Here is a 26,649-nt window from a genome sequence, read left to right on the forward strand (position 1 = left end):
ACTAATTGGACCTGCGGAGTGCATACGATCTCATCTGCATCCGGGGGGGATGAATGGAAGACAGCTTTTAGCATGATGTCTGGTCACTGAGTACTTGGTGATGCATTTTGGCTTAGCCAATGCTCCGTCAGTGTTCCAGACATTTGTCAACGAGGTGTTCCGGGACATGCTCGGACACCAGGTGATTGTGTATATCGACAACATCCTGGTCTACTCGGCTACCTTGGAAGATCACATCGCACACATCAGAGTAGTCCTGGAACCCCTCCTGGCTAGCCAACTGTTTGTCAAGGCTTAAAAGTGGTAGTTTCATTAGGAGGCTGTTTCCTTCCTAGGCTACCGAATCAGCCCACAAGGCGTGAAGATGGACGTCAAGAAGGTAGATGCGGGCAGGTCATGGCCAGTCCCAACCACCATAAAGGGGTTACAATGTTTTGTACCGCCATTTCATCCCCTCTCTCCTCAAGGGTGGTCCCCGTAGGTTGGTGTGGAGTCCAGCAGCTGACGAGGCCTTCCGCCCACTGAAGGGACGTTTCACCTCCGCCCCATTGCTCAAACACCCAGATCCCACTATACCCTTTGTGGTGGAGGTGGACGCTTCAGAGGTGGGGGTGGGGGCAGTTCTGTCTCAACGACAAGCTAATCCACAGAATTTGTATCCGTGTGCACATTGCTCAAAGAAACTGTCCCCTGCAGAGAGGAATTACGACGTCGGCGATCGAGAGCTCCTGGCGGTGAAGTTGGCATTAGAGGAGTGGAGACACTGGCTGGAGGGCGCCAAGGACCCATTCATCATCCTCACTGACCATCGGAACCTGGAGTACATAGGGACAACGAGGAGGCTGAATCCACGCCAAGCAAGGTGGAAGTAAAAAAGAAAAAAATGTAGAGTTTATTTTTTCATTTTTTCCCACAAACAAAATAAAACATTGTACAGCATAAAAACATTGAGCACGACATCAAGACATACAGTGGGCCAAAAAAAGTATTTAGTCAGCCACCAATTGTGCAAGTTCTCCCACTTAAAAAGATGAGAGAGGCCTGTAATTTTCATCATAGGTACACTTCAACTATGACAGACAAAATGAGAAAGAAAAATCCAGAAAATCACATTGTAGGATTTTTTATGAATTTATTTGCAAATGATGGTAGAAAATAAGTATTTGGTCAATAACAAAAGTTTATCTCAACACTTTGTTATATACCCTTTGTTGGCAATGACAGAGGTCAAACGTTTTCTGTAAGTCTTCACAAGGTTTTCACACACTGTTGCTGGTATTTTGGCCCATTCCTCCATGCAGATCTCCTCTAGAGCAGTGATGTTTTGGGGTGGTTGCTGGGCAACACGGACTTTCAACTCCCTCCAAAGATTTTCTATGGGGTTGAGATCTGGAGACTGGCTAGGCCACTCCAGGACCTTGAAATGCTTCTTACGAAGCCACTCCTTTCATTGCTTCCGGGCGGTTCAGATGTGTTTGGGATCATTGTCATGCTGAAAGACCCAGCCACGTTTCATCTTCAATGCCCTTGCTGATGAAGGGGTTTTCACTCAAAAATCTCACGATACATGGCCCCATTCATTCTTCCTTTACACGGATCAGTCGTCCTGGTCCCTTTTGCAGAAAACAGCCCCAAGCATGATGTTTCCACCCCCATGCTTCACAGTAGGTATGGTGTTCTTTGGATGCAACTCAGCATTCTTTGTCCTCCAAACACGACAAGTTGAGTTTTTACCAAAAAGTTATATTTTGGTTTCATCTGACCATTGACATTCTCCCAATTCTTCTTCTGGATTATCCAAATGCTCTCTAGCAAACTTCAGACGGGCCTGGACATGTACTGGCTTAAGCAGGGGGACACGTCTGGCACTGCAGGATTTGAGTCCCTGCGGCGTAGTGTGTTACTGATGGTAGGCTTTGTTACTTTGGTCCCAGCTCTCTGCAGGTCATTCACTAGGTCCCCCGTGTGGTTCTGGGATTTTTGCTCACCGTTCTTGTGATCATTTTGACCTCACGGGGTGAGATCTTGCGTGGGCCCCAGATCGAGGGAGATTATCAGTGGTCTTGTATGTCTCCATTTCCTAATAATTACTCCCACAGTTGATTTCTTCAACCAAGCTGCTTACCTATTGCACATTCAGTCTTCCCAGCCTGGTGCAGGTCTACAATTTTGTTTCTGGTGTCCTTTGACAGCTCTTTGGTCTTAGCCATAGTGGAGTTTGGAGTGTGACTGTTTGAGGTTGTGGACAGGTGTCTTTGATACTGGATAACAAGTTCAAACAGGTGCCATTAATACAGGTAAACGAGTGGAGGACAGAGGAGCCTCTTAAAGAAGAAGTTACAGGTCTGTGAGAGCCAGAAATCTTGCTTGTTTGTAGGTGACCAAATACTTATTTCACCATCATTTGCAAATAAATTCATAAAAATCCTACAATGTGATTTTCTGGATTTTTTTTTCTCATTTTGTCTGTCATAGTTGAAGTGTACCTATGATGAAAATTACAGGCCTCTCTCATCTTTTTAAGTGGGAGAACTTGCACAATTGGTGGCTGACTAAATACTTTTTTGCCCCACTGTATCCTCCAACAGCGCACATATACACAGTCAAATAGTATGTCGCATTTTACAATACAGACCTAAATGGGTTCACAAGCATACGTAATCACCTCCCAGTCTTAGAAACATGACAAATGAAACTCATCCAGCTTCTAGGACTGTTGTTTCTACCAGTGATCCTAGCAAGCATTTGTTCATAAGATGCTACCTCCAACATTGATTCTATCCACTGTTTCAGAGTAGGAGTGGCAGGACCCTTCCCTCTGTCCGGCTTCGTCCTGCGACTGGAGCCCCGCATCGGGCTCCAAACCTTGCCGGTTTACTAACCACCGGTCTTGGCAGCTATTATTACCCGCACCTGCGCTTCATCATGAGGTACACCTGGACTCCATTACCTCCCCCTTATCTGGCACTCCCTTAGGTTAAATCCCCAGGCAGTATGGTTTCTGTGTTTCATGTCAAGACGCTAACCCTATGCTGTATCGTTCAATGTTCTTTGTTTTATTAAACTTACCACCTGCACCTGCTTCTCGACTCCCAGCATCTACATTACACAAGGAGCGTTCAAAAGAACTCCGGGACAAAGTTATGGAAAGGCACAGATCAGGGGGATGGGTATAAAAAGATTTCAAAGGCCTTGAATATCCATTGGAACACGGTCAAGAAGATGAAGAAGTGGATGGTATATGGCAAGACCCTGCCTAGATCAGGCCGTCCCTCAAAACTGGATGACTGATCAAGTAGGAGACTGATCAAAGAGGCTACCAAGAGTCCAATTGCAACTTTGAAAGAGCTACAGGCTTTTATGGCCAAGACTGGTCAAAGTGTGCATGTGACAACAAAAACCCAAGCACTCCACAACAGTGGAGGCTGGTGGGAGGAGCTATAGAAGGACAGGCTCATTGTAATGGCTGGAAAGGAATAAATGTAACGGTATCAAACATGTGGTACCATCACACATATGGAAACCACGTTTGACTCAATTTCCATTTGTGCCATTCCAGCCATTACAATGAGCATGTCCTCCTATAGCTTCTCCTACCGGCCTCCTCTGCTCCACAAATTTGGCATATATGATAGGATGGCAAGAAGGAAGCCATTACTCAAGATATCCCATCCCACCTTTAATCCCGTTTGAAGTATACAAAAAAATAAAGCAGAGATTGTGTAGCCATATGGCCAAAGTTTTGTGGTCTGACAAAACCAAAACAGAACTTTTTTGGCGCAAATCCAACATGGTACATCACCCAAACAATACCGTCCCTACTGTGAAGCATGGCGGTGGCAGGGTCATGTTATGGGGATGTTTCTCATAGTCAGGGACTGTGGCACTCATCGGGGGCCTCATTTATAAACGTTGTGTAAGCACAAAACATGCGTGCGCCAGTTCTCACGCAAAAGTTGGCATTTATAAAAACTGAACTTGACGTGAGAAGGTTCTTATATGTAAAAAGTTTGCGTCAATCGAATCTGGTATCAGGATAAAATGTGATTCAGAGTCACCGAATATACTTTAAGAGTTTTTATTTAACATAAGCGATAAATGGTAAATGCAATTTTCGTATATACGGGTTCACTGTATCACCACGCAGGGTAAAGAGAACTGACTGAAATAGTACAGACATCTTCTTTTAGACTGTGTGCCTTAGTAAAGAGCACTATACCCCAGTGGAACTCTCTCTGCGTCTGATTCCTGCACCCACCTAGTCCCGCATGACAAACAATGGCTGTGCCAATAATGGGCAATAAGTACCACAGGCCATCATTCCGGTTTAGTGCCTGGAATTCGTGCCTAGAGCAAAAGGGTGTGTTGCCAGAACAGGTCTAGCATGCCCACAGATAACACAGTCTTTTCTGTTGAGTGTTTTAGCTGTATACCTCATGTAGGCTAACCACATATTTTRCCTCCCCTCATAACCAGTTTCAGTGCCTAATTGGTCACTGTCTGTGATATCCTTAACATTTATTACCTGCACCGGGTTCAATATTTTAGTTGGTGGATTTAGAGTTGCACCTAGAGTGGTGGAGTAGTTCGACTGTCCCTGTCCAGTGGGAGCTGGTGGCGGTTTTGGCAGCACGGTTATGGTGAACATTCCCATCGTATGCGCCCCGTTTCATCCCAGGGTATAGGTACCTGCATCGGAGAGTTTAACAGCCTTAATGGTTAGTAGGATTTCATCACCTTTACAAACATCAGACTACCCCTCACCCCTTCCCCAGATAATGGAAAACCGGTCTACTTTTGTTGGGTCCCCTATGCTGTACGGGTAACCCCTCCTCCATTCCAAATAAGGGCCCGTATTTGTAATCATGTAATCCCAATAAGCACACCCATGCCCATTACACAGGTACACTGGCACCCTCCAATACACAGGTGTTAAAACCAAACATTTTGGCTCAATTCTCCTGATTCCACAAATATCTCAATTTCTTCCCTGCTTATCCAGATTAAGTGATCCTTGATGCTTGGTTAATACAAAATCCTCATCGTCTAAACTATGGGTCAGGTTACCCTCTTTAGCCTTCTCGGGGGCTCATGGTGTATCAGGAATATGGCTCCCACAATCAGACAGCTCAGAACAACCAGTACTCCTGTAAAGCCCCACCCTCTCCCAGAGAACACACCATCAGCCAGAGGCCAAGCCACACTTTCACTCGGGTATAAGGGAATCTTCAGTAGAGAGTTGGCCCCCAGTACCCTGTTGGTTCTGGTTCTGCTCCTACCCCTGTGATTGTTCGATTGTGTCAGTGTGTCTTACCCTCCTACAATGTGTGGTATGCTCCCAGGTAGCTCTTTCAGCTATTCTCACCGCAAAGGCTGTCACCAGGAATACTTGGTATGGTCCCTCCCAACGGGGCTGCATTCCACCTATTCTCCTCATGGACTGGATTGCATGAATCACCTTCTCCTGTAATTCACCTGTAGTGCATAAAATCTTGGACATACAGGTTTGGTTAACAAACAATTTCTCATGTATTCTATCTGATTATATCTTCTTCTTTGCCTACTTGTTCTGGTCCCTAACTCTGTCATTCTATTTTTTCTATCTGATTAGCTAGAATGTCCTCCATTATTATCCTAGTAAACCAACTCTAGGGATAATATCTTGACCTAATATTTCAGTTACCATACTCGTGTCCGCCAAGTAAGTTGGGAACGCTATATATATATACATTTTTTTATTTTTAATTATTATTATTAATAGGCCACACTACAAAGTGCCCTATTCCATCCCCCTTTTGATACATGGCTCCGCCCTTGTATCAATACTGGCGCAAATCTAACAATTCTCTTTCAAGTTTCTTTTCTACTTTAAGAGTTATCTGTGCTGCTTTTTATGGTCTCCTTTTTTAATTCACAGGCCCTAGTCAATGCTACTATTTCAGCCTGTTGTGCTAAACTTTCTCCTCTCTGCTCTCAAACCTTCAAGGTCTCAGCAGTGCGGGGAGGGCCCCTCTGTCTGCCCTTTCCCCTATCTGTATGTAGCTCTGTCTCATATCAGTCAGTAACAACTATGTGTTGTTTCCAAACATTAACTAAGTGTCTCACTGTTTCGCTTTATCCGAACTCATGGAATAAAAACATAAAAAAATGTCTATGGTGGCAATTTCTAAAGTCCTTACATTGGTTAAATAAGGTTATCTCGATCCTATCAATAATCCTGAATCACCACAGATGTCATATATCCTTGTCATCCTTCTACCACTTAAACACAAATCTCCACTTGAATTGATAAAGCCAAAATACTGCTAAACATAGCATATGTTTTCTGTACTAATGAAATCTCTCCTTCGGGAGTCCACTGTATTTTATCTAACAATAACCTGTGTTAATCTTAAATCAGTCTCATCAATAATTTAATATATATTGCATAGTATGGGATCCATTATCTACAGTAATTTACAATCCCTAAGAACTGCAACATTTTTCTTTTCATACTTAAATTCAATGCTTATAAAATCACTATGTTCCTACCTTCATCTTTTTTCCTGCCCCGTTGGTTTAAAATATGTCCTAAATACTTAACATGAGTCTACCTTTTTTTTTTTTTTACGTATCCTAACTAATTTTCTCACCGTATTTATCTAAGAAAATATAATACACTATAATATTAATTTCACCGCCTTGTTGTATTAAATTACCTTAAACTCAGTATTACCAATGACCTTAGATTCTTCATCCAAATGGCTTTCCAATGAGGCTGATCAGACCACAATGGAAAGTTATGATAGAAGTCATAAGTCATACCACCACTTCAAAGAAGTGTTCCTTACTACATTAAACATATATATTTTAAATTTTTTAAGTCAAACATTTTCTGCATGTTTTATCCAGGTTCCCAGAACCTTCCTTTATCAAACGAAATCCTGTATTTAATTTAAACTCAGAAAACAAAACTTCTAATATTCCATATGTGAGTGTATCCCTTTATGATATCTTGTCGCTGGGAAACATGGAAATCCCCTCAAACCCCATTAGACACACACAACTGTGATTAATGATGCACTGTCCCTTTAAAATAAAAACTACTCAAACTGCAATCCCCTTTACCGATTTCACCTGGTTCCACGTACTGGAAACAGATTATAATGTTAGAATACATGAACTTTCCTGCTCAAATTCACTGGTGTTAACTAAACAATCAAACCAATAATCAATAACCATCAGAATACATTATCACAATGTTTCAATACTCACCTAAATCACTTTCAGCTTAACATATCCTATTTTTCTTTCTTTCTGWTGGGCAAAAATATACCCCTCTGCCAACAACATTTTTCTCTTACCTCTTATCGTAAGATTAAAACCAGACTTAACCACTTTCTCTTCTCCTTCCACTTATCACTTATGAAATGTCCAAGACTTTAACAATAACACATACCGCTAAATTTATAACATATGTCAGTCAAGTCATAAGAATAATAACATTCCGATGGGCATAACTCTATCGTAATTGTCTCTTCGTTATTATTTAGAATTGATTCGTCTTTCAATTTAACCTAAACAAGCTATTAAAACGTTCAGTTTATATCCGAAACATACACTAACTAACCGTATCTCTCCCTCTTGTTTCCACTCGGAACTGGATCTACAGTGGGGAGAACAAGTATTTGATACACTGCCGATTTTGCAGGTTTTCCTACTTACAAAGCATGTAGAGGTCTGTAATTTTTATCATAGGTACACTTCAACTGTGAGAGACGGAATCTAAAACAAAAATCCAGAAAATCACATTGTATGATTTTTAAGTAATTAATTAGCATTTTATTGCATGACATAAGTATTTGTCACCCTACCAACCAGTAAGAATTCCGGCTCTCACAGACTGTTAGTTTTTCTTTAAGAAGCCCTCCTGCTCCACTCATTACCTGTATTAACTGCACCTGTTTGAACGTTACCTGTATAAAAGACACCTGTCCACACACTCAATCAAACATACTCCAACCTCTCCATGGCCAAGACCAGGAGCTGTGTAAGGACATCAGGGATAAAATTGTAGACCTGCACAAGGCTGGGATGGGCTACAGGACAATAGGCAAGCAGCTTGGTAAGAAGGCAACAACTGTTGGCGCAATTATTAGAAAATGGAAGAAGTCAAGATGACGGTCAACACCCTCGGTCTGGGGCTCCATGCAAGATCTCACCTCGTGGGGCATCAATGATCATGAGGATGGAGGGATCAACCCAGAACTACACGGCAGGACCTGGTCAAGAACCTGAAGAGAGCTGGGACCACAGTCTCAAAGAAAACCATTAGTAACACACTACGCCATCATGGATTAAAATCCTGCCAGCGCACGCAAGGTCCCCTGCTCAAGCAGGCGCATCCAGGCCCGTCTGAAGTTTGCCAATGACCATCTGGATGATCCAGAGGAGGAATGGGAGAAGGTCATGTGGTCTGATGAGACAAAAATAGAGCTTTTTGGTCTAAACTCCACTCGCCGTGTTTGGAGGAAGAAGAAGGATGAGTACAACCCCAAGAACACCATCCCAACCGTGAAGCATGGAGGTGGAAACATCTTCTTTGGGGATGCCTTTCTGCAATGGGGACAGACGACTGCACCGATTTGAGGGGAGGATGGATGGGGCCATGTATTGCGAGATCTTGGCCAACAACCTCCTTCCCTCAGTAAGAACATTGAAGATGGGTCGTGGCTGGGTCTTCCAGCATGACAACGACCCAAACACAACAGCCCAGGGCAACTAAAGTAGTGCTCCGTAAGAAGCATCTCAAGGTCCTGGAGTGGCCTAGCCAGTCTCCAGACCTGAACCCAATAGAAAATCTTTGGAGGGAGCTGAAAGTCCGTATTGCCCAGCGCACAGCCCCGAAACCTGAAGGATCTGGAGAAGTTCTGTATGGAGGAGTGGGCCAAAATCCCTGCTGCAGTGGTGCAAACCTGGTCAAGAACTACAGGAAACGTATGATCTCTGTAATTGCAAACAAGGTTTCTGTACCAAATATTAAGTCTGCTTTTCTGATGTATCAAATACTTATGTCATGCAATAAAATGCTAATTAATTACTTAAAAATCATACAATGTGATTTTCTGGATTTTTGTTTTTAGATTCCGTCTCCACAGTTGAAGTGTACCTATGATAAAAAATTACAAACCTCTATGCTTTGTAAGTAGGAAAACCTGCATAATCGGCAGTGTATCAAATACTTGTTCTCCCCACTGTATATGTTTTACGTTCAGAGTCTCCAGTTATCTACCGGGCTCCCCGTCGACTGGGAGACCAGTGGGCGCGGCAATGCTGCTCTCCTCTATCCATTCTCTGTATTGTTTTTCCCCTCTCTCTTCCATTCCTTTCCAACCTTTCCACCATATTATCTCCAATGTCGATTTCAGAGTCTTTAAAACTTTCTCAACATTTTGGTGCTCCATGATAGGGTTTTTATTTGTCTCCTGGGGTAAGTTTAAAATGGAATATACTTTTGAGGTTTCAAATTGGGCTCAACCAATTTTTCTATTATCCTTATTAATATACTTGTCACTCTGAAACAGTAAATTCAATTGGACATGGGAGAATAAGGAAATAACGGCCACACCCGGTGGGGAATGTTCAAATTGATCGCGTTCCCCGTTTTTATTATGGACCTTTCTCAATACTCATCAATCAAGTTAGGAAAGTCCATTTCCCACAATACCCAATGTTAAATTAAACGTTGCGGTTAAATATACGGATTTAGTAATTTTTGTCAAATGTTTGAATATACAGGTTTAGTAATTTTACCAAATAGATTAGTACAGTTCAAATCAGGATATGCGTTTACATAAGGATATACATTCACACTGTTACTCTCTTTAATTAAAAACTCCTCAACTATAGTACTTATTACTAAATGGAAAGCAGATCCCTAATATAAGAAATTCTTTCAACTGTGTATTAATCCCAGTCGCACATAATAGGGAATGTATAAATTGTATACATTCAGGGCCAATCTTAACATACTTTACTGTATCACTTTTCTCGTATTTCATGCACACCTCCTCAATATTCAATGATATAACTCTGTTACGGACATCTCATCCGTAGGTCCGCGACCTTTAAAAATCATTCTCACCAATACTGTCACGCCCTGACCATAGTTTGCTTTGTATTGTTTATATGTTTTGTTTGGTCAGGGTGTGATCTGAGTGGGCATTCTATGTTGTATGTCTAGTTCGTCTGTTTCTGTGTTTGGCCTGATATGGTTCACAATCAGAGGCAGGTGTTAGTCGTTGTCTGCCCGATACCACACTGCTTGGTCCGGTTGTGGTGGGTGATTCTGTCACGATCTTCGTTGGGAGAAAGAGATGAGGACCAAAATGCAGCGTGGTGTGTATTCATTTGAATTAGAATACTTGAAACCAAGAACAAAACAATAAACCGACAAATGAACGAAGACGCAACAGTCCCGAATAGTGAACACCAAACACAGGAAACACAGGAACAATCACCCACAACCCACAATACAAAACAGGTTACCTAAATATGGCTCCCAATCAGAGACAACGACAAACACCTGCCTCTGATTGAGAACCATATCAGGCCAAACACATAGAAATAGACAAACTAGACAAACAACATAGAATGCCCACTCAGATCACACCCTGACCAAACAAAACATAGAAACATATAAAGCAAACTATGGTCAGGGCATGACACTATCAGTGTCACGGCCGCCGAAAGAACTGGACCAAAGCGCAGCGTGGTGAGTGTACATATTCCTTTTATTAAGATGACGCCGACAAAAACAATAAACAATACAAAAACAATCGTGAAGCTTAAGGCTATAGTGCCACAAACAAAGACAACTTCCCACACAGAAAGGAGGGAAAAGGGCTACCTAAGCATGGTTCCCAATCAGAGACAATGATAGACAGCTGTCCCTGATTGAGAACCATACCCGGCCAAAACAAAGAAATACAAAAACATAGAAAACAGAACATAGAATGCCCACCCAAATCACACCCTGACCAAACCCAAAATAGAGACATAAATAGCTCTCTAAGGTCAGGGCGTGACAATCAGCATGACAATGACCTGAAGTACAAGGAACAGTTTTGTAAAGAAGAATGGTCAAATATTGCCAAATCTAGGTGTGAAAAGTTGGTGGAGTATGGAACTCTGGGGCACTGACACAACAAAATGTGAAAAAAGTTCAAGAGACTTTGAAACATTTAAATCATTCAAAACTGGTAAGAAATGTGGAACGACTTAAAATACTAAGGTAAAAACAATCATGTTTAAATATTAGGATAACTAAGTTGTATATGCACACATTGGTTTGAATGTGACTTTTCCAGGGTTGGGCAGATTACGTAAAAAATGCAATCAGTTACTAACTACAGATAACATGACAATAAAAGTAATTAGTAACAAAATCTATTGGATTACTCAAAAATAGTGGATTACTTAATTGGTTAGACAGCACCTGCCTCCTCAGTTTATGCTGCAGACGATCAGTTTCCTCTCTAACTCTGCTCCCCCAACTCCCCAGCATCTTTGGGCAAGTACTGGCTTAACTGTCTGCTGCATCTTCTTGATGAAACAGCATCATGGGTGAAAGGTCAACTTCACTGTCAAGTTCCAGGAAAAMAATTCCCAACCCTCATTATTTGATTGTGCAATTACAGGCCTTTTACACCGAGCTGCCAAGTAAATTGTGGTCAGTAAATGAGGAAATGGTCATTTGAATGTCTGACCCACCCTATAACATAACAGTCTGGAATGATAAAAACTTCAAGAACAAAGACGCAACGGATCCAAGAGATATCTGATTGTTTCATGATTTGGATGATCAATTGTGCAAATACAATTGCAAAAACATGTGTATATTGGTCTGCAAAGACCGGTAGGTTTTAGTGTACACATTCTCATGGAAACTAGAGATTTAGCTGAGTAAGCTAGAGTTTCAAGTCGAGAGTTTCAAGTTCCTTGGTGTCCACATCACCAACGAACTACCATGGTCCAAACACACCAAGACAATCGTGAAGAGGGCACGACAACACCTTTTCCCCCTCAGGAGAATGAAAAGATTTGGCATGGGTCCCCAGATCCTCAAAAAGTTCTACAGCCGCACCATCGAGAGCATCCTGACTGGTTTCGTCACCGCATGGTATGGCAACTGCTCAGCATCTGACCGTAAGGCGCTACAGAGGGTAGTGCATACAGCCCAATACATCACTGGGGCAAAGCTTCCTGACATCCAGGACAGATATACTAGGCGGTGTCAGAGGAAGGCCCAAAACACTGTCAAAACTTCAGTCCCCCAAGTCATTGACTGTTCTCTCTGCTACCACATGGCAAGTGGTACCGGAGCGCCAAGTCTACGACCAAAAGGCTCTTTAACAACTTCTACACCTAAGCCATAAGACTGCTGAGCAATTAATCAAATGGCCACCCGGACTATTTACATTGACACCCCCCCACTCACCCCCCCTCCATTTGTTTTTACACTGCTGCTACGCGCTGTCTATTATCTATGCATAGTCACTTTACCCAGACCTAAATGTACAAATTACTTGACTAAACTGTACCTCAGCACATTGACTCGGTACCGGTACCCCCGGTATATAGCCTCGTTATTGTTATTTTATTGTGTTACTTTTTATAATTTTTTACTTTATTTTGTAACTTTTTTCTTAACTCTTTCTTGAACTGCATTGTTGGTTAAGGGCTTGTAAGTAAGCATTTCACTGTAAGGTCTACACCTSTTGTATTCGGCACATGTGACAAATACAATTTGATTTGATTTGTCATGTGTGTCATCCCATTGCATGAGAAGTCAACTGGATGGAGCTGTGTTTTTGTCACAAAGATCATGATGAAAGGTGGGATGATTCAGTTCTCCATAAGTGGGGATCTGACATTTTTGGTTTAAAAATAGTTTCTGTGGAAAGCAACCAAGGAGAGCAAATTTGGCCGTTTTTTTTATTTCAAATAGATTAGAACAGCAAAAAAAATATCAAATTCCCGGTCTGTGTGGCTTAGCACAGCTTTCAGAAAACCTGCCATTTTAGTGTGTTTGAGACAAACACATCTTGATATTAGGTTAAGTAATCTAAAATGTAATCAGCTGTTTTTAAGAATGTAACTGTAATCCGATTAAACCATTTCTTTAAATGAATTTTGTCCAATTAGTAGCTTTATTTTTTGATCTGATTGTAATCCCTGTTATGTGTTAGTACCAAACCCTGCTCTTCTCTCACAGTACAATGTCACTGACATTGGAAGACTGCCAAGCTCCTTTTTAAACAATTTACCCCTTTCCAGACAGAGTGCCTCATGGCAAACTTTATACATTCTTGAGGAGATTGAATGGCCAAGGGCCAACTGATCACTCATAATTTTCACATGATTAGAAAAACATCAGTATAGTGGTACATGTGGTAGGCAAAGGCTGGAGGGCAATGTTGTTAATGATTTTGTCTAGGTCTATTCGTTCTGCAATTGTAAGTGGAAAAAAATACTACTAAAATGACATAATCACTCATTAACTTAATTTTTTTTGAAATCTTAGTGATGTTTCACACGTAAATTATAGTACTGCAGATAAGTTACATACAAACTACTTAGATAAAGCACGCTTACTTAACCAGCACGATCATGATCCTTCTCAGATTTCAACAGTGACGGAAACATGACAGCCTCCAGTTGTTTTAAAGGGGAGTAGTTGGGAGTAGTAAGTGTGCCTCTCCCATTCACACGTCTCACACCAGCATACACAGATGGAGGCTACTCAGTCTTGACAAAGCGTGGAGACCGTGGAAGCTTTGCTGGACACAAGGACCTGAAGGAAGAGAAGGAGAAGAAAGGCGAGAACGAGAGTGGGATAATAATGGAGTGTAAGGAGAATGTGATCCACTACCTCAGCTGGGGCTTCATCGTCAGTGGGGTGGCGTATCTCCTTCAGCAGACCAGGACCCAGACCCCGTACGGACGCTACGTGACCTCGGATGGGACCCCAGGGAGGACCTGCCCTGCCAAGCTGGCCTGGTTCCTCCAGGAACTGCCTTCTTTCCTGGTGCCCATGCTCCTTCTGCTATCCACCGACACACAGCCCAGCCTGGGAAAAGACCTGCTTCTCTGGACCTTCTGCCTGCACTACTTCCAAAGGTATGTGTCCACGTTAGCCTGGTCCCCAATCTGTTAGTATTGTCTAGCCGCGTGGCTAGACAGCAGAATTAGATCTGTGATGGTGGGGCGAGACTATGTCCACATACCAACTTTCAATGGAGTCTGGGATCTTTTAACTCCTAAATCAAATGAAAAACATGCACAGCTTTTTTTGGGCAACAGCAGTTATTTCACTTAAAAGGTGTTGAATATACATCTTTGCCTCCTACACAGTTGATCTGCGTGTATGCAATACCAATGCAGGCCATTCAATGAAAAGAGTACCCTATTCACTATTTTGAGTGAAGACTAGAGGGACATTTGGTAAAAGAGTGAGGCTTAGACTCCGATTTTTCTCTTTAATTAAAATGTATGATGTAAAAACAGAAAAAAACATAAATCTGTTACCATCCTTTGCACTGTACTTCAAATAAATGTTTTTGCATAATTTTCAAAAAGTACTCCTTGTGCATATAGTTGTATGGTTTATTTAACTTTGCAAAACTTTTTGGGGGTTGGACATACATTTTAAAGTGACAAAAGTCTCAGCATCACTCTGCATGGACACTATTAAGAAGCCATCCATCATGGTTTCCTAATAATGGGATGAATCACATTAAACAGAACATTACTCATTTGGTTGGTAAAGTGATGCATTCAATGTACGCCACCATTCTGAATTGTGTCATTTTGAAAATGAAACCTCGACGATTTGCACGATCATCCTGAACAATGTCTAAATGGTGACACAAGAAAAGCTTGTGTTTGGGAAAAAATTGGTAAGTGGATGAAGGTCATGGTTAGGCGAATAAACTATGAAGGTAAAGAGATGGCTACAGTTTACTTTTTTTGTTATTTCATGAAATGTTTTTAGGCATAGTGTTTCACACAAGTGTGGTAAAATCCATTCAATCATTTTTTTTTTTTTTGAAATTCTTTAGTAATAGTTAAAAGCTAAGTCTAGTTGTCTTATTTTAATTATTTTAATAAAATATAGGGGGAAATGGTGTTGCACGTCACTTTTAATATCTGCACTATGAGGAGATTTGATGTAAAGACCCTCTTTTTAACTCACCTGCACATTCATTTTCCTTGTTCTTTCTTTGTTGATCATTTTCCTTACAATACATTATGTACAAATGCACTAAATATTATTGGAATAATGCACAAATTTAAATCCCTGCAGTCTTTAATTAGGCCTGCAATCCCGTTAACGGGATCGATATGACAACAGCCAGTGAAAGTGCAGGGCGCCAAATTCAAACAGAAATCTCATAATAAAAATTCCTCAAACATACAACTATCTTACACCATTTTAAAGGTAATATTCTTGTTAATCCCACCATAGTGTCCGATTTGAAAAAGGCTTTACAGCGAAAGCACCACAAACGATTATGTTAGGTCACTGCCAAATCACAGAAAAACACAGCCATTTTTCCAGCCAAAGACAGGAGTCACAAAAAGCAGAAACAGAGATAAAATGAATCACTAACCGTTGATGATCTTCATCAGATGACACTCATAGGACTTCATGTTACACAATACATGCATGTTTTGTTCGGTAAAGTTCATATTTATATAAAAAAATCTCAGTATACATTGGCGCGTTTTGTTCAGTAGTTCCAAAAACATCCGGTGATTTTGCAGAGAGCCACATCAATTTCCAGAAATACTCATAATAAACGTTGATCAAAGATCAAGTGTTATACATGGAATTTTAGATCCATCCACACGTCAGATTTCAAAAAAGCTTTATGGAAAAAGCAAACCATGCAATAATCTGAGATGGAGCTCAGAGCCCAATCAAGACAAAAAATATATCCGCCATATTGTGCAGTCAACAGTAGTCAGAAATAACATTCTAAATATTCACGAGTCCTATATCGACATAACCTGAAAGGCTGCCCAGCAAGGAAGAAGCCACTGCTCCAAAACCACCATAAAAAAGCCAGACTATGGTTTGCAACTGCACATGGAGAAATGTCCTCTGGTCTGATGAAACAAAAATAGAACTGTTTGGCCATATTGACCATTGTTATGTTTGGAGGAAAACGTGGGAGGTTTGCAAGTCAAAGAATACCATCCCAACCGTGAAGCACGGGGGTGGCAGCATCATGTTGTGGGGGTGCTTTGCTGCAGGAGGGACTGGTTCACTTCACAAAATAGATGGCATCATGAGGCAGGAAAACTGTGCATATATTGAAGCAACATCTCAAGACATCAGTCAGGAAGTTAAAGCTTGGTCGCAAATGGGTCTTCCAAATGGACAATGACCCCCAAACATACTCCAAAAGTTGTAGCAAAATGGCTTAAGGACAACAAAGTTAAGGTATTGGAGTGGCCATCACAAAGCCCTGACCTCAATCCCATAGAAAATGTGTGGGCACAACTGAAAAAGCATGTGCGAGCAAGGAGGCCTACAAACCTGACTCAGTTACACCAGCTCTGTCAGGAGGAATGGGCCAAAATTCACCCAACTTATTGTGGGAAGCTAGTGGAAGGATACCCAAAACGTTTGACCCAAGTTAAACAGTTTATAGGCAATGCTATCAAATACTAATTTAGTGTGTGTAAACTTCTGACCCACTGGGAATGTAATGAAATAAATAAAGCTGAAATAAATCACTCTCTCTACTATTATTCTGACATTTCACATTCTTAAAATAAAGTGGTGATCCAAACTGACCTAAGACAGGGGATTTTTTAAATTATTAAATGTCAGGAATTGTGAAAAACTGAGTTTAAATGTCTTTGGCTAAGGTGTATGTCAACTTCCGATTTCAACTGTATGAAAGTGACCTTGTCAACCACATTCAACAAATGGAAAGAGCCCTATTTGGCATAACATCATGGGACGTGAGAAGACTCGCCTTCAATCTGGCAGAAAGGATGGGAATCAAGCACAGGTTCAACAAAGGAAAGGGGTATGCAGGGGTGGATTGGTTCAGTGGCTTCATGAAGCGCAACTCTAAACTGTCAGTTCAAGTATTGCAAGCAACCAGTCTTGCGAGGGCCGTGGGCTTTAATAAGCTTAAGGTTGACCAGTTATCTATGGCCTACGCGGATGTTTTAAACAGTGTCAGGGAGGTCGGGGCCAACGAAGATTTGGAACATGGATGAGACGGGAATACAAAACATCCAGAAACAATTGCCTGTGGTGACCACGAAGGGAGCCAAACAGGTTGCACGGATGACTAGTGCAGAGAGGAGCTTCACAGTCACAGTAATTTGTGCTATCAGTGCAGCAAGGCAGTACGTACCGCCCCTCTTCATCTTCCCCCTGTGCCTCTTCAACCTCAGGAGGCTGAAGAAATTTGTCTTGTCACCTGAAACACTCACGAACTGTTACAGATGCACATTTACAGGCTGTATCACCGCCTGGTACGGCAACTGCACCACCCACAACCGCAAGGCTCTCCAGAGGGTGGTGCGGTCTGAAGATCTCCCCCACGGCACAAACCCGAGGTGGGGCGCCAAATATCCAGCAACGGCCAATATCCTGCAACTTTGCACAACCATTGAAGAGGAGTGGGACAACATTCCACAGGCCACAATCAACAGCCTGATCGACTCCATGCGCTGCATGAGAAACATGGTGTTCGCACCAGATACTTACTGGTTTTCTGATCCACGCCCCTACCTTTTTTTAAAGGTCTGTGACAAACAGATTCTATTCTAAAATAGAAATATAATGAATGACGTGATCCCTTATTCTACTTGTTACAGGGGAATGTTTGTTCTACACAATCTATTTCTATCTACGTTAAGAAACATGGCCCTGCATGGCTTCCAGGTACTCACATTGTTTGTACACACAGCAGCGCTATATTGACCCATCTTTGACTTGATTTCATTAATCATAATTTTTCTATTTTTTTGCAAGAACATTCATCTACTCCTTGCTGACCAAAGGCCGCCCTTCCCCTCTCTACATTGTCCTCTCTGCGGTAGTCTTCTGCTCTGTCAACGGTTTTCTCCAAGGCCACTACATGCTCCACTGTGCCACGTACGATGATGCGTGGCAGACCGACATTCGTCTGTACACCGGTAAGTGAGATCTGAGATGCCAGCGGAAATGATTTCGCAGTCTTTTCCCAGCCCTTATTCTGAATATTATAGTGCCTGGATGATGTTCACAGACATTTAACAGTCATTTGGTATCCTATGTTGAAGCCTTAAATAAACGCTATAGATTTATTTCCAAAGTAATGTAATTTCACCCTTTAAAGGGTAACATTTGATAACTGCTAGAGCTACTGTAGATGAAGTCTGAGATCAATTTTTTTTTTTAATAAATTGGTTAGGAAAACACAACGGGAAAACCAGTCGTGCAGTATGGGAGACTAATCTGGCCAGAGAACTTTGAGGTTTTTAGCCTGGAACTGTGACAAAACAAGTTGGCATTCGCTTCCTCCTTGCAAATGTTCTGTGTTTATTGGTCAGTTAATGAGGCTAGATTCTTCAAAACATGCATTTTTGGGACGTTACGTTTGACAGTATTCCTCCACAAGAATATAAATAATGATTTGTTGACAAAGTCTGAGTTTGCGGTTGCATTGTACAAGCTTCTGCRAGCATGAAATATTTTAACAGCTCATAKWTTTTTTWTTTTTTTAATAGAACTAGAATGTGGTTTGCATTAAGCGCCTGTACTGTCCTTTTCAGGTTTGCTGATGTTTTTCCTGGGAATGGCCATCAACATTCACAGCGACCACATTCTTCTCAATTTGAGAAAACCCGGAGAAGTTGTTTACAAGATTCCCAAAGGTACCAGATGAATTCTGGTAAACAGATGTCAGGCAGTGTTTCAGGCAACTGTTCCAGTCTTGTGAAACAATAGCAAAAAACATAAATCTTTAGGCAAATAACTAACCATGTTCTGTACTGTTTAGTTAGTCACTGTCTGCACAGCCATGTAATGATAAACAGAACAAGAAGAGTATATTCAGAACATTCTGGTGTCCAATGTGATCTTTTGCTCTTATCTCGACTTACTTTTGCTTTGTAAGGGCTATGCCTGTGCTGATCGAAAAATATATTTAAAGGCTCAGTTCAGTCAAAATTCAGTTTTCCTGTGTTTTATATCATACCGTACAACAGCTGATGAAACTAACACTGTAAAAGTGTGAGAGAAAAAAACTATTTCCTGATAATTGCTGGTTGAAAATACAATCTACACAGGACCTTCTATTCAGCAGGGTTGCATGGGCAGGAGTTTTGGCTTTTCATGGTGACATCACCATGTGGTAAGTTGGTTAATAGACAAATAACAGAGAGTTCCAAACTTCCACTTCTGCATTGGGCCTTTAAGTGCTAATGTAATCACCAGGGTCATAGAAGATTGTGAGCAAAGTACACACGGCATTCAGTTGCGCCAAGAAACACAGGAAGCAAACATTCCAGCTTTCTGGGCCATTACCCCACGGAAAGGTTCAAAAGTAACATCTTGCAACTATTATCAGAACCATGCGGCATGGCAGATTTGTTTTCACCCACCTTTGGGTGAACTAACTATCCAATCCCTTGACATGGGTTGCTGGGTCCAAAAAAGGTAGTAGATATGAAGTAGGGTCTGAAAGTTCAGGGATCGAATTGTTGTGTACTACTCTCAAGGTATGAGTGTACAGACCCTACCTCCATTACTACAGAATTAACTGTCTGACACTTTTTATTCCAGGGGGAATGTTTGAGTATGTCTCCGGAGCAAACTTCTTTGGAGAGATTCTGGAGTGGTGCGGGTATGCCCTAGCAACGTGGTCCCTGCCGACGTTCTCCTTTGCCCTTTTCACTATATGCTCGATTGGACCGCGGGCCTACCACCACCACAGGTACTGACAGGTCCAACCTCAAGAGCCTTCTGTAATCTCTTCATGCTCCTACTCACACTGATACACTCATGTTCACTGGTACTGATATAACTTTAGGTCTTTCAGCGAAGCAATAAGCATGGACTGTCTTGTGTAGACATTTTACAATGGAAAAGCATGGCAGTAGGATTCCTTCAATATGACATTCTCATCTCTTTCAGGTACTACCAAGAGAAGTTTGAAGACTACCCCAAGTCGAGGAAAGCTGTGATACCTTTCATATTATAAGGAGAACAGCAAACCGGAGAAGCCTTAATAAATGGACTGACCTAGCTAAAATCATTAGGCATAGCCATGATATTGGCATTTACTGAACTCTGAAATMAAATGCTTGTCCAATATTGCTCTGTTCTGTGGAGCCCATTTGACCAGGCTTTAGCTTTCATTAACTAGACATATTCCCATCATCTCATTGTATTCAGAGCTAGATCATATTCCACACCTGCAGCAACAGATCTGTAAATCCATACTCCCAAATGCTTGGAGGAATAAATTATGTGGCAGCATTCAGCATGGTCAAAGCTCAATGAAGGATAAAGAATTCAGGGTGAAGAGAAAGGGGGTGGTGGGTAGGTCTTGAAAGAATAAAAGGAAAACGTTTTTTTTTAATTCGAAAGGGACGACTGACTGCCTTTTCCTCGTTGTGCAAAAAGRGATTTCTTAGACAGATGCACTACTTCACTTTTGGAAAGGCTCATTAAACCTCTGCTTATTTACCTTGGGTCTGAAGAAAAATGTTGGGCGGTTTTTATTATGCAGTTGATCAAATATGTGATTAATAACWGCTGCATATGTTAATTGCACTTTTTAATTTCATGCTAGCTTGGTTGATTACATAAATCCAAAAGGCAAAGTCATCCTACATTCGGTGGGACAAAGGCTCAGCTTACTGGAAATCATGTAAATGCAATATCTGGCTAAGCAGTGACATTCATCAATCAATTAAGTTCCATAGAGATGGCCAACATTGCCACCCTCAGGAACTAGAGTCGAGCTAGTGCATCACTGAGGTTCTTGACAGACAAGCTTAACAGTACGCGTTATGACATGACAGTAGTTGTAATCCTCCAATTCCACCCCTAGAGGGTAGTATAAGCATTTTCATGAGGGTATCATGTTTTAGAGAGCGCAACAAAATAGTCCACTAAAAGCAGACATAGGCCACATCAATATTTCAATTTAAGGTGATGTCCTTCATTGGTACTGATCTGGAGAAAGAGCAGTGCTGATGATGGAAAGGATGAAACTCTTTCCACATTACTGAGCCAGCCGAGCTGTATTGCGCTGGCCTGGCTACGCATTCACCATAGTCGWTGGAACCATGCTGGAAAGGAGCATGTAAGAATTAAATCCCATAACCAGCATAGTACGGTTTGGGTCAGCGCAGTAGTGTGAAACGGGCCTTAGAGATGTTAGGGATGGAACATGTTAGGAATGGAGGTCCCAATTAGAGGTCGACCGATTATGAGTTTTCAACGCCGATACAGATTCCGATTATTGGAGGACCAAAAAAAGACGATACCGATTAATCGGACGATTTTTTAAATGTATTTGTAATAATGACAATTACAACAATACTGAATGAACACTTATTTTAACTTAATATAATAKWTTTTTTTTAAACAATTTAGCCTCAAATAAATAATTAAACATGTTCAATTTGGTTTAAATAATGCAAAAACAAAATGTTGGTGAAGAAAGTAAAAGTGCAATATGTGCCATGTAAGAAAGCTAACGTTTAAGTTCCTTGCTCAGAACATGAGAACATATGAAAGCTGGTGGTTCCTTTTAACATGAATCTTCAATATTCCCAGGTAAGACGTTTTAGGTTGTAGTTATTATAGGAATTATAGGACTATTTCTCTCTATACCATTTGTATTTCATTAACCTTTGACTATTGGATGTTCTTATAGGCACTTTAGTATTGCCAGTGTAACAGTATAGCTTCCGTCCCTCTCCTCGAACCAGGAACACATCGTCAACAGCCACCCTCGAAGCAGCGTTACCCATGCAGAGCAAGGGGAACAACCACTCCAAGTCTCAGAGCGAGTGACGTTTGAAACGCTATTAGCGCGCACCCCGCTAACTAGCTAGCCATTTCACATCGGTTACACCAGCCTAATCTCGGGAGTTGATAGGCTTGAAGTCATAAACAGCGCAATGCTTGAAGCACAACGAAGAGCTGCTGGCAAAACGCACGAAAGTGCTGTTTGAATGAATGCTTACGTGCCTGCTGCTGCCTACCACCGCTCAGTCAGACTGGTCTATCAAATCATAGACTTAATTATAACATAATAACACACAGAAATACGAGCCGTAGGTCATTAATATGGTCGAATCCGGAAACTATCATCTCGAAAAAAAGACGTTTATTCTTTCAGTGAAATACGGAACCGTTCCATATTTTATCTAACGGGTGGCATAAGTCTAAATATTCCTGTTACATTGCACAACCTTCAATGTTATGTCATAATTACGTAAAATTCTGGCAAATTAGGCAGCCCAAACTGTTGCATATACACTGACTCTGCGTGCAATGAACGCAAGAGAAGTGACACAATTTCACCTGGTTAATATTGCCTGCTAACCTGGATTTCTTTTAGCTAAATATGCAGGTTTAAAAATATATACTTCTGTGTATTGATTTTAAGAAAGGAATTGATGTTTATGGTTAGGTACACATTGGAGCAACGATACGCACCGCATCGATTATATGCAACGCAGGACACGCTAGATAAACTAGTAATATCATCAACCATGTGTAGTTAACTAGTGATTATGATTGATTGATTTTTTTTATAAGATAAGTTTAATGCTAGCTAGCAACTACCTTGGCTTACTGCATTCGCGTAACAGGCAGGCTCCTTGTGGAGTGCAACGAGGCAGGTGGTTAGAGCGTTGGACTAGTTAACTGTAAGGTTGCAAGATTGAATCCCCCGAGCTGACAAGGTAAAAATCTGGTAAAAAATCTGCAGTTAACCCACCGTTCCTAGGACGTCATTGAAAATAAGAATGAGTTCTTAACTGACTTGCCTAGTTAAATAAAGATTAAATAAAGGTGAAAAAATTAATAATAATAATTAAAAGAAATCTGTGTCCACAAATACCGATTTCCAATTGTTATGAAAACTTGAAATCGGCCCTAATTAAAATCGGCCATTCCGATTAATCGGTCGACCTCTAGTCCCAATATTGCACTCAATTGTGATGGTACTGAAGCCCACTCTTTTGGTCTAATTGAATACAATCTCAAGTTCTGTTTGCGTTTCATGGCTCACATTTGAAATGTAATTGATTATGTGATGTCTGTAATGTCTTGAAATACAGCCCTGGTTTTCCCTGGGTGAAATATGTTCATACTCCGCACACCTGTAAGCAAGTTACTCTGCAGTTTGACTTATTGTGAAATTCATAGTTTTATTTGATCTCTAACAGAGGAATAACATTTACAGCTAATCAAGCACAGGTAATTACATCATTATCTTGAGTTCAGAATTCAATTCCATTTACTCCACACGTGAATCGTTAAATAGATAGTAGTCCACTGGCAAAATGCCTCACCACTAGTCACTCCTGGGAATCCTTCTCTTTCAGTGCCAGCTCAGAGCGAGCCACGCTTCTCATAGCCCTCTGCATGAGCCAGGTGGTTAAATGGATGCCAAGGAAGGACCCCCCAGCCACCCACAGCCAGTTCTTCCTCAACCAGCTCTGGGGCTTCATAGTCTCAGTCCACTATATAGCCTAGTAGGTGTTCTCCTTTCTGAAGGATGTGTACGTCACTGGAACAAAACAGAGAACAATTAGGATACAAGATACTCGTGGTTCCCTACCATGGCAACTCCGAATGAAGGTGATCTACACAACTGAAGGATGTGTCACTTTACGGTTACATTAAATATGATGTGGCTACTATAAGACAATGACATGCCTTAGATGAGAGTGCAGAGAGAAAATGTCACACAATACATCAAGATTGATAGGATGATAATCATGATTCATGACATAACAATAATGAAGAGCTCCAACCTTACCTTCACCAGCTACTTTGCCTTGGCAGGGGCTTGAGGTGGCGAAACATATGCCACAATGCCTGGTTCGGGCATTTGGTCCTGTTTATTCTTGTGTAGCGCAGGGTGCGACTTGATGTTGTACCAACCCCAGTGTATGAGTCCAAGGCTCGTTCCCATAACAATCAAGACTTTGTAATTATTCCAGATAGTCCTCAATCCCATGATTGAAAAGGCACTTGGCTCAACTATAACCACAAGCATAAAGAAAAAATTGTATGTCAAGAAGCATTGACTTGTTAATGCATTATAACCTTCTATTCAGTCAAACTGTATACTTTTTTTTTTTAAAGGGTGTCATGTCCCATGCATTTATTTTTTCTTGACAGTTTTAAATTGTTCAACTGGTCAGTCATCAAATTGCAATACCGCACGAATAACTGTCTTGCTTGGGTTAGATTTGCCATTTGAGTCATTTGAGCACAAGGCTATTCTCTGCCCTAGCACAGCTAACGTTAGCTAGCTAAGTTATGTACAGCTTTCGCTTATGAAACAGCTGACCTTATGATACATTCAGAGATCATTCATTCATAATGCTTCATACATACAATGACACACATTTTTCACGTTGTGTCCTTCAGTAATGTCGTCTTTCACCAACTGTAAAAGCTGTCAGGCTAACTGAATGTTTGTTAACGTGTGACTAGGTTTAGCTAGCTAGCTAATACTCACCTTCAAGAGTCAGCTCTTTCTCGTACGTCCACCATTTCAGGGTCCTCGCAGTATTATCGACTTGAAGATGCCTGAACATGAGCTAATTGTGTAATGTTGATAATATCAGCAAAGAGAATCAACCTCTCTTATATAAATATTAGAAAATTAGATGTTTTAAATGAAAACTAATTTTCCGCTTAATATTTTAAACAAACGTTTTTAAAAACGACATAATAATTATGCAGTCAATATTTTAGCCACCTAGTGGTTAAGAGCGTTGGGCCCATAGAGAAGGATAGAGGCCTCTGGTGGCCAAAAGGCCGTTTTTGCATGGGCAATACCCCTGCGGGCTGCCATCGTTTTAATGAAGTCAACTGGGTGGGACATCCAACTTCATTGGCTAATCCCTCCTGGTGACCTTTTTGGAGTCATGTGCAACTGGGTCATCCGGAGGGATCAGCCAATCGTGAAGAAGAAAATAGACTACTTCAAAATGGAGTTAGCCTCAATGGCGCTGCCACAATGATGAGGCCTCTTTCCATCTCTATGGTTGGGACAGTAACTGATAGGTCACTGGTTTTTGTGAAAAATCTGTCGATGTGCCCTTGAGTAAGGCACTTTATCCTATTTGGGCCTGTAAATCGCTCTGGATAAAATAATCTGCTAAATGACTACAATTTTCATTTAAACAACATTTGTTTGCAACTTTGCCAGGACGCGAAATTGTTTTCCTGCGTTTTCACAATGTCATGTTGAAGTGGTAAGCAGAAGCTATGTGCGTATGAAGCTAAATTAATGTTCATTTGGCTGGTTAAATGTTGACAATTCGTCGTTGTTAAATGTTAACACGTCTCTCTGAAGCTCTCTAAAATTGATTAGAGGTTTGGGCCAGCAGAGGGAGCTGTCTGCCTATGTAATTCTTACCAGATGAATCTCTCTCTCTCTTTTCCTTTTATGTCTCTCGACCCAAATTCCAGGAAAAACAGTTAAATATTATAAAAACATATTTGTGGAAGCATGCATGTAAAATATGGTTAATTGGCCTACTCAACAATGTCAACAGACTACACACTGCGTGGAAACCCCAAAAAAGAGTGGAATCCAGAACCAATTTTCTGTCTACTACTATCCAATCTGGCCAAAATGGACAAGTACTGAACACAAAATGTAGTGTAAAGAGAAGAGGTGTAGCTATACAGAAGATACTGTATATAGAGCTGCATTGTGGTCAGCCATCATTGGACAGGAACGTAGAAGGTTCAAGGCCCGGAAGGTGATGAGGAGCAGCGTCATGGCCTGTCTGTGCAGCACAACAGTTGGACAGTAATACTCTTGGGACACGGGCTAGAAAGATAAGGTTCGGTGGTGGCACGAACTGCAGATGATGCAGACCAGATACTGACAGAGGATTAGTGTGGAATGAATGAGGAGGCATCTGCTATAGCCTGAACTTGGCCGAGGATGAGTGAAGAGGAGAAGGAGTCACTTGAAGTGGACCACTCCCTCATTCTTTTTGGATCAGATTCAAGATTACAGACTCACAGAATTGTTTCGATTATTTCTCTGACTGGGACAGTTGGAAACGGTTCAATATTTTTGGGGGGTTCAAGCACTACAACTTATGTCTTCAAAGCATTATATATGATCACATAATAATGCATTAGCCTATACAGTACCTGTTGGCCTTATTTTAAGTGTTACCAAATAATCTATTCAGTTAGGCCTGAAGCTAACAATATGTGAAAAAAGATAAGTATGTACTAAATCAGAGATGGGCAACTCCAGTCCTCGAGGGCTTGATTGGTGTCACACTTTTACCCCAGCCCCAGCTAACACATAATCAACTAATCATGATCGTTAGTTTAGAATGCAATTAGTTTCATCAGCTGTTTTGATTAGG

The 26,649-nt window shown here is 41.2% G+C and overlaps 2 protein-coding genes across 2 annotated transcripts; one reads left to right on the forward strand and one right to left on the reverse strand.

Annotated features, from left to right (window-relative positions):
• The first annotated feature begins 13,750 nt into the window (after positions 1 to 13,750).
• On the forward strand, positions 13,751 to 20,537 carry LOC111982243 (3-oxo-5-alpha-steroid 4-dehydrogenase 2-like). Its single transcript, XM_024013786.2, has 5 exons — positions 13,751 to 14,160; positions 18,044 to 18,207; positions 18,826 to 18,927; positions 19,838 to 19,988; positions 20,189 to 20,537. The coding sequence occupies exons 1-5, from the start codon at positions 13,883 to 13,885 to the stop codon at positions 20,253 to 20,255; spliced, it is 762 nt and encodes a 253-aa protein (XP_023869554.1). The 5' UTR covers positions 13,751 to 13,882; the 3' UTR covers positions 20,256 to 20,537.
• A 2,888-nt stretch (positions 20,538 to 23,425) lies between these two features.
• On the reverse strand, positions 23,426 to 24,152 carry LOC139022731 (uncharacterized). Its single transcript, XM_070433831.1, has 2 exons — positions 24,060 to 24,152; positions 23,426 to 23,807 (listed from the first exon to the last, which is right to left on the reverse strand). Exon 2 carries the CDS (start codon positions 23,746 to 23,748, stop codon positions 23,596 to 23,598), a length of 153 nt encoding a protein of 50 aa, XP_070289932.1. The 5' UTR covers positions 23,749 to 23,807; positions 24,060 to 24,152; the 3' UTR covers positions 23,426 to 23,595.
• Positions 24,153 to 26,649: the final 2,497 nt, after the last annotated feature.

This window comes from Salvelinus sp. IW2-2015, linkage group LG21 (assembly GCF_002910315.2).
Source record: "Salvelinus sp. IW2-2015 linkage group LG21, ASM291031v2, whole genome shotgun sequence".
NCBI lineage: Eukaryota > Metazoa > Chordata > Actinopteri > Salmoniformes > Salmonidae > Salvelinus > Salvelinus sp. IW2-2015.

What these genes read in the sequence shown, in the direction of transcription:
- LOC111982243 (XM_024013786.2), top strand. Translation starts at nt 13,883, where the DNA reads ATGGAGTGTAAGGAGAATGTGATCCACTACCTCAGCTGGGGCTTCATC. An exon ending in TGCCTGCACTACTTCCAAAG is followed by an intron (nt 14,161 to 18,043) that starts GTATGTGTCCAC and finishes TTTTTTTGCAAG; the next exon opens with AACATTCATCTACTCCTTGC. An exon ending in CGACATTCGTCTGTACACCG is followed by an intron (nt 18,208 to 18,825) that starts GTAAGTGAGATC and finishes TGTCCTTTTCAG; the next exon opens with GTTTGCTGATGTTTTTCCTG.
- LOC139022731 (XM_070433831.1), bottom strand. Translation starts at nt 23,748, where the DNA reads ATGAAGCCCCAGAGCTGGTTGAGGAAGAACTGGCTGTGGGTGGCTGGG.